We start from the raw sequence: 8407 nt of genomic DNA, 5'->3' as shown, positions 1-8407 counted from the left end.
TAACCTTGATCAATATTTTTTAGGCCGGATTTTTCGCAACAATATGAAAAATTAATATATTTCTTTATGTATTATTGAAAAAAAAATATACTTAAATTCTGAGTTATTAAATACAGAAAAATTTACTTTACGCTTGAATAATTAGTTAATAACTGAATACATTTGAGACCAGCCCGAGGGTATATTTAATGAAGCAATAGTTTTTGATGGTATATAATATACGTAAAAAAGGTACGAAAATACAAATACCGTAGTTTTCCCACCTACCGACGGTTCGAAGTGCGTGCGTCACTTTTATCTCCTTACTCTTCACATGACAGTGCGTGACCAGACCTCTCAGTTCGAATCCCTGATTGGAGTATTTCTCGGTTTTTGCCCCTTTTTTTTCTCAGGTATATTGAGTTTGAATTCATTCTATGCTTCTTTCTTCTTCTTCTCTTCCTGCTGCTTCTTTTCTTTGGTTTGGAGGCTTCGGAGTTTCTTTTCTTCTTCCTTTCCTTCGGTTAATTTTGCTTTACCCGTGAAAACGATGTGATTTTTGAACAGTCTGGGGACTTAATCTCTTCGAGAAATTGTTTTCTGGCAGTTTGAAAGCCTGGATAGGTATTTTCTCGCGTAATGTTGTCGAGTTTTGGAGATCATTGAGTACTAAATTTTGGAGATCAGTGTATATCTTTTGGCGAATTTTGCTCGAATTAATGGGTTAAATTCTGTAATTGTCTGTACTTTTGTCATAAGGCTTGGAGAGATAGTTCTCGTAGAACTCAAAATTGTGTGAATAAACATTGTTTCCTGTAATGCTGTTGTAATTCGATTTATATTTCTGTTCTAGCTGTATTCATTGTTTTGTAACTTTTTACTTCGATTATAATTAAAGAGTTCTCTGTTTTATCTTTATAAGTTGTGAACATTGTTAGAGGAGTAGGTTTCATGAGGCATAAATTTGTTCAAATCTTAGTAACAGTTGTCATAATTGCTACTTTTTAATTTTCTTAAAGTAAAATTGGGAGAACTATTTAGAGCAATTTTGAGTTTTCTCCATTCTTACTGTTTTGTTATTTTTTGAATTGTTAATTTGTTGAATATGAACTTATTTATATTAGTTTCTTTCCTTTGTTTCATAGTGCAGCGGAATTGTTGTCTTTAAATCGAGAAATATAAGCTAAGCGGTATGAGATAGCAATTCAAGTAGAAAAAAATGACAACAGACGTGGATCAAGGCTATTTTGCATGGTCACAAGAGGAATTAACCCAAAGAGATGCTTCCACGGTATTTTTAATTTTCCTTTCCTTTTTTTTCAGATGCTATTTTGAAAATATTACTATTATCAGATGAATTTTTATATTTAGACACCGTTAAATGGTGCTATTAAGTATTTCAAACCCAAAAAATGTTACCTTCATGGAACTCTACCAGTGGTGAAAAGTCTGATTTCATATCGGCTTTTGTTTGTTTTTGTTTGTGTGTTCTTAAATTTTACCTATCCTTGTGATTTTCCTCTTCCAAAAAAAAAAAAGTTACACTTTTATATTTATGTTTTTCTTTCTATATTTTAGGGGGTCACAATCTCGCAAATGCTAGACCATGGCTCGGTTTCCTTCGGCAAATTTGAATTCGAATCGCTGTCATGGGAAAAATGGTCAGTCTTCAGGCACGACAGGCGGCAAGAGGAACTTGAGAAATTCAATGGCTTAGTGGCCGAAAAAAAGGCCTATTTTGAGGAATACTACAAGAGGATGCGGGCCCTGAAGGCGCTACAGCAGCAACAGCAAGAGGAGCAAGCGCAGCAGCAGATCCAGCAGACTGAACTCACCTTAGACTATAGTGTAGATGGGAGCCTCTCTGAGGAAGAACAGGAAACAGCAACTGGAAGAAAAATGGAAGCTGAAATGGAAACAGAAAAAATTATTGAAGAGAGAAGGAAAGATCCGGAAGGCTGTACTGTGGCGGAGAATCCTAGTGTTGGGGACACCAAGTCGGAGATGCCAATCGTTGGGGATGTGAAGGGAAGCGATAAGAGAGGTAGCAGGATAGTCTCGAAGAGGCTAATAGAATGCAAGACTATTTCTAAGGTAAAATTTATATTCTTGAAAGTTCAGGTTATGTTGCAATTTATGCTCCCCTCACCCAATTAGAAGGTCATTTTGGGGATTCTGAATTTATTAAGGGTTGATTTATGTCGGACCTTTCTCCCATTTTTGAGAGGAAAATGAGATTGCGTTGCTCTTAGGTGAGGAATGATAATATAACAAAGTATTTTCTTGTACAAGTTATTTGTCATGATCCGAAACCTGTACTAGTGACATAGTAACTCTTACAGCAATTCTTGAGTGTGCACAGCTGAACCTTTGTTTTCTATCATGTCTGCATTTTTCTCTTTTTAGGAACCTTCTAGTTCTACACGATTCTCTCCTGGTCCAAAACAAAACTCCAGACCTCAAACACGACCTGTTGTGCATAAACCACAGCCACAGCCACAGCCACCGCCACTACCACCGCCGCGAAAAATCACAGGAAAGACTAACAACATAAGCAACCTCAAAGTCAGAACAAAGGAAGCTACTAGAACAATTCCAATTGCTAGTACAGCAACTACAAGTGCAATTGCAACTCCTAGGAGGCCTAGTTCAAGTGCAATTGCAACTCCTAGGAGGCCTAGTTCAAGTGCATCAGCTACTAGAACAATTCCAATTGCTAGTACAGCAACTACAAGTACTATTGCAACTCCAAAGAGGCCTAGCTCGAGTGCATCTATGCGTAGGCCTCCTAGTGCCAGTGGGACCCGTCCTAGCTCGACACCAAGGCGCCCACTTTCATCAGCTGGAGATAGGGGAGGAGGGATGAGAGAGAAAATGCAGAGATCAGATTTGAGTAGCAATAGAGTGGGAGCAGTTACTCATGGGAAGATGGGCCCCTCTGTACATGTAAGTTCAGTTTGATTTCTTGTACCAGTAATAACACGACGACTCATTTGTCACCTGTTAGTATTAGTAGTTGCCAACTGGGAAACTATGTAACTTCCTGTCAACTATCTGTACTGTCATTGAGACATAATCCTTATTTTTTTTTAAATTTACCAATAAAATAGTCTACTGCTGGTGTTACCATTTAATGCTGTAAAAGTACATTATTTCATTATAATTTTGTTTTGCATATTGGTAAAGACCTTTTCCTTCTTGCTCCTGATACATGAGTTTATCTTACCAGTATGTACTTTAACTGTTTTTTTGTGTATGATCTTACAGGTCACTCCAAGAATGAACATCATACCAAGTACTGTTAAAAGTATTACACCTGAATCTAAGAGGTTAGTTCCTAATCCTACTATTTTGTGGTAAATTTATTTACCTTCAATTATGGTAAATGCCCCTTAGACTTCCCATTGCAGTTCTCCACAAAGATATATTGGGAGAACTAGAGGGGTATTCTGGGCATTTTAAAAAGGGAAGGAAGGCATGAAGAAATTCTCTTGTTCAGTTCAAAAGAAATTACCTCATATTGTAATAGTTTAATGTTTTGTCATTACTTTTTGTGACAAAGGGCAATCATGATCAGTATCACTTAAATAACAGTTATATTATTATTTTTTGAGCAAAGGTTGGGGGTCAAGCCACCCAACTATTTAATATCCTTGTTATTATAACAAAGGATTTCCCCCATCCGGGTTTTGAACCCATGGCCTCTCACATAGAGACCATGTGTCTTTGCCACTAGACCAAAGGCTAGTTCTAGTTATATTATTATTTTGGTAACAATAATATATTATTCTTCATAGGCAAGTTTCAAAGGAGCCATTGGTCTTGAACAACAATTCTACAAGCGTGAAAAGACCTGAAAGATATATCCTTGATGCTCAGAAATCAAGGTACCATTTTCCCTTTTCCAAATTAATCAAATGACTGCCTTGAGATCATAATACTAGTCTATTGATGTCATCGTATTTTATATTCATTTATGGCCTTCTAATCTTTGTTTTTCTGCTAGTGACTTCTATACATCTACAATTCTTTCTATGTAAACAGGTCAATCAACCTACCTCCTAAGAAGAATCCAAGCTCTTCTGGTGCGAGTGAAATATTTTCTAGAAACAAAACGAAAGAGGTAATATAGGCAATCTGATTATTCATTATTAGTGTCAATCTCTCCATATCATACTTGTCCCAAGTCTGAAATGTCTATAAGGTTGAAACTTCAATTATTCATAAAACAGCACTATCTGCTGCTTGTATTATATAACATGTCTTTTACCAATCAGCTTAGGAATTGACTTCAGTTATACTGAAGTTTATGGTATGTTTTTATTTATTTCAATTATATATTATAATATTATAAGAATTGGTTCTATTTTCTAAATAGGCCCCAAGTACAACACAACCTCGCAGTACTACACGAAATAATGTGACGCCAGCTCGAAGCAATGTCCCAGTGAGAAATGCAACCCCTTCACGTATGAATGACAGCAATAAGATAGGAACTCAGAAGGTATCACCTTTTTTTAAAGATTTTGTGCACTTATTTGCCTACCGAATTTGTTTTGTCTATGTTCATGACATCAATACTTGTTTATCAAGGACAAGCAGGGGCGAAGCTAGTGTATTACAGGGGTAGGCATTTGCCTACCCCTGAAAACACCAGCACACTTGTAATTTTTTTATCTAGACCGTTTGATATATAATTAACCGTTCAAATTCTATCTACACATAAAGCCGCACTATTGGAGATGTACATCTGAAAAGGTGGGTTTGGAACTTTTTATTGACTTTGTTTTTCTGCGTAGACACAGTTTACAATCAACCTCCTCAAAACTGTTCTTACCTTTTTAGTGCTGAAAAGAGAAATCAAGTGATCCCTTCTATTGAACTATTTTGTGCACATGATAGGAAAACTATTCTATGCACTATTTATCCATTTCGAAATGCTTCACCTAGAGGCGAGATCTTTTCTCTACAAATGGTCCCTGACTTTTTTTACCCTCTAAAATTTCATATACTTGTACCCATTTTAAAATTCTAATACCATCATAGTGGAGGCTTAATATATCAATAAATATTATAAATTATTAATCAACGCAGATTTGTTTTTAAATAGAAGGGAAACTAATAAGAGCACATCTATATAATATAGATATCAAGTTTGAATCTTTGTTACTTGTAGTCCATCTATAATACTCTCAACAATGCTTTGCTTATGAGCTATTTTGTATGGATACAAGTACAGATACCGTATCAGATATGATACGGGATACATTGATACAATACTTTTTAACACGATACAAGTATCAATACGGCAATAAGATACATATCGGATACGGGTACAGGACTACAATTATATATGTTGAAATTTATTATGTTGAATTTTTTTTTGCAACTATATATATTTGCCTACCCCTAATAAATATTCTGGCTTCGCCACTGAGGACAAGTGTCCTCTCAGGCATTGGACGGTGGGGTCCAGATTAACTCAATCCGGTGCCTATTCGGGGATAGCGTAGGGGCCAATTTTATTTGTCCTTTGAGATTCGTGCAAAAGTTAAAGGAATGGTCCAAATCCACTAATTTTTAAAGATGCTCTTGTCTGGTACCAAGGAGGATATGAATTCGTTTATCAATGCAGTGGGAACAACATAATTGATTAATGTTGGACAATTTTGCCCTGACCCTAACATGCTCTATTTCATTCTAAGGCCTGAATGTAAACTAAAATCAAATTTGACAGGCTTTGCATGAAATATAATAATAATTGCAAGTGAAGATGGTATTAAAATTTGTAAGTGTGGATTAGTTATCTTTTGTTTGGCTGGACCTGGTTGGTAATCTCTAAACATTCATTCCAGTAACGGAGAAAATGTTACCTTTTCATTTTGTTTGTTCCCACAACTTTGTCAATATTTCAAAATTACCATGCATTACAGGTGCAGACTGGTATGGCTTGCCAGTAAAGGCCTTTTGCTGTACCACTCACAAGGATACCATCCTAATATCCTGCCAGGCTGACATATAATTTTGAATCTACGTGCAATTATTTGAACTTTCTTGTGCTATAATGTTTCAGCCTATTCCACCCCGTACCAGTGAGACACCGCGTGTCGGGAGTAGACATCCCACGAGTAGCTCTTCTGTCAATGCAAGGAAGCCAAAGTACATACTTATTTTCCTAATTTTTGTCACATTTTCTTGCATGCTGTGAATCAAATTAACTTTGACTTCTTTAAGATTGTTGTGCATGTAACTGCTAGTGATGGTAAAAAATAACTGGTATACAGGAAAAAATAAGAGTGAGGCCATGGTAATATGAATATTACACAAAGACCTGTGCTATGGACTCATATTTACGTTTTTAAAGTTCAAATAGTTGATCTGAACCGTGTTCATGATCTTCATGTTGAAATGTACTTGCAGACAATTTATATTTTTTAGAATTCGTTCACTATGTTTTTAGATTGGTAGAAAATCACTTGATTTGAAAATTCTGGACCATCCGAAAGCAGCGATTTTCTACCTATCTAAATAAACAGTAAACAAATTCTTAAATATTTAAAATTTGATATGCTAGTACATTTTGGTATGAAGATTATGTTTACCGGTTCGGACCGACTGTGAACTTAGCATAGGCCAATCCGTAATATGCATATTAGCATAAGCCTCACTCAAAATATATTTATAAATTGAGTATGACTACTTCAAGGTGAATTTTGTTTCTGACTGGCCTCTCCTGGTGTGTTTCAGAGTGGAGACCAAAACATGGAGGTAATTTGAATTTGACAGTTTTGAGCTTGAAATCACAAAAGAAGCACCTTTGGAGCAATGCCTGCTTCAGCTGAAGAGAAACTTGGAACCATCAATTGTTAGCCATCTTATAAATGTCTGTACCTATTCCATCTCCTCTGTTCATCCTCGTTAGATAGTCAAGTGGTCTTCTGTAATTGGTGTCATTTTTGTTGTATTCCTTTACAATCTGTTTTAGTAATGTTACTACTTGTCAATGGAATATGATGCTATGTATATACTTAAAAATGACATTATGTAGAGACTTGTTCCGTTATTAGGGTAATTATATTTCCTCCTTTTGTTAAAAAGTTTATGCACGCTGAAAGAAATTTGGAGATCTTTATATTTAAAATAGAATTCAAAGGGCATGTTTAGGAGATGTGAAATTGTCCGTGGAGTAGAGAATTGAGTTTACTTAATTTGTTTATTGTTTGCCCTTGACATAGTATAAAGTAAAACTGGAAAATAATAAAATTTTATAAAGCCACATCCCTTGTGAAGTTGAATGAGGTTAACTGTTTGAATTCCAAACTTTGAAATATCAAATATAAATTCAAATGTGAGATTGGTATTTGTAAAAAAGAAAATGTGACATTAAAACCGAATTTTTTTCAGTTACCATTTAAAAATAAATGCCGAATTGCTATACCTTTTCAAAAAGAATTTCATTCTTGACCGAGACAGCTATTGCTATTATTTGATATTCGACTGTTTATACAACAAGAGAGAATTTAGATATGCCATGATGCTGATACATCTCAATCTCGTTCGATTAATTAATCGTTTCGATTTCAGGTAAAAGATGAGCATACATCTCAAGCTGTTGCTTGAAAGGAGCAACTGCCAAGCGACAAGCGTACTTTTGTGGAATGTTTGGAAGTTGGTACATGTCTATTACTTTTATGGAAGTTGGGCATGGGATGAAATATGAATGATAGAAAATGGGTTTACATGAGAAAAAAAAAAGCTTAGGTTTAATTAGTTATTTGGGCCTTTCTTGTCCAAAATGTAGACATGTAATATGGGTATGTCTAACTTGATTTCGGGCCTCTGCTCGGCGCCTATCTAATTGTAGAATTTATTAGACTAGAGAGTTCATAAAATCTGAAGCGTTCTTTTGAGATTAGACGGCTATAATTATAGATACTAAATATTTTGTATGGACAGATTTGGATTTGGATTGTCTGATCTGAAATTTATTGATCCATTTTTGTAAATAGACATTTTAATGTATTATGTGAGTCCGACTAATGTCATAACGTTATAATTTCAGCCTAAGTTATAACAAGTCAGTTTTTGCGATTCCAAAGTCTAAATAGTCGATTCAAACCGCTCAACTTGATCTCCATATTCAAATAGGTGTGGAGACCAAATTTTATATTTTTTGGAACTTTTTTTTACTATTTTTTTAGATAGGTACAAAACCACTGTTTTCAGTTCTAGACCATCCAAAATAGTGATTTTGTACCAATTTAAAATAATAGTAAATAAAATTCCAAAAAAATATAAAATTTGGTCTACCAGCCCATTTTAATATGGAGATCATGTTAAGCGGTTCAGATCGACTATTTAGTCTTTAAAATTACAAAAGATGACTTGTTATAACTTAGTCTGAAATTATAACGTTATGACATTAGCC

At 35.0% G+C, this 8407-nt stretch overlaps 1 protein-coding gene across 2 annotated transcripts; it reads left to right on the top strand.

Annotated features, from left to right (window-relative positions):
* Positions 1-224: 224 nt before the first annotated feature.
* Positions 225-7076, top strand: LOC144575422 (uncharacterized). Of its 2 annotated transcripts, none has more exons than XM_078325561.1 (10): positions 225-392; positions 1125-1270; positions 1558-2073; positions 2386-2925; positions 3247-3308; positions 3777-3866; positions 4024-4102; positions 4358-4483; positions 6053-6138; positions 6727-7076. In XM_078325561.1, the coding sequence occupies exons 2-10, from the start codon at positions 1199-1201 to the stop codon at positions 6749-6751; spliced, it is 1596 nt and encodes a 531-aa protein (XP_078181687.1). In that variant the 5' UTR covers positions 225-392; positions 1125-1198; the 3' UTR covers positions 6752-7076. The 2 variants fall into 2 exon arrangements, with proteins under 2 accessions (XP_078181687.1, XP_078181688.1); XM_078325562.1 differs by lacking the exon at positions 225-392 and adding an exon at positions 398-603.
* The last annotated feature ends 1331 nt before the right edge of the window (positions 7077-8407 follow it).

Source organism: Carex rostrata, chromosome 24 (genome assembly GCF_964058835.1).
Source record: "Carex rostrata chromosome 24, lpCarRost1.2, whole genome shotgun sequence".
NCBI classification, from domain to species: domain Eukaryota; kingdom Viridiplantae; phylum Streptophyta; class Magnoliopsida; order Poales; family Cyperaceae; genus Carex; species Carex rostrata.
The sequence above is the reverse complement of the archived record's forward strand: the minus strand, read 5'-3'. Positions and strand labels throughout refer to the sequence as shown.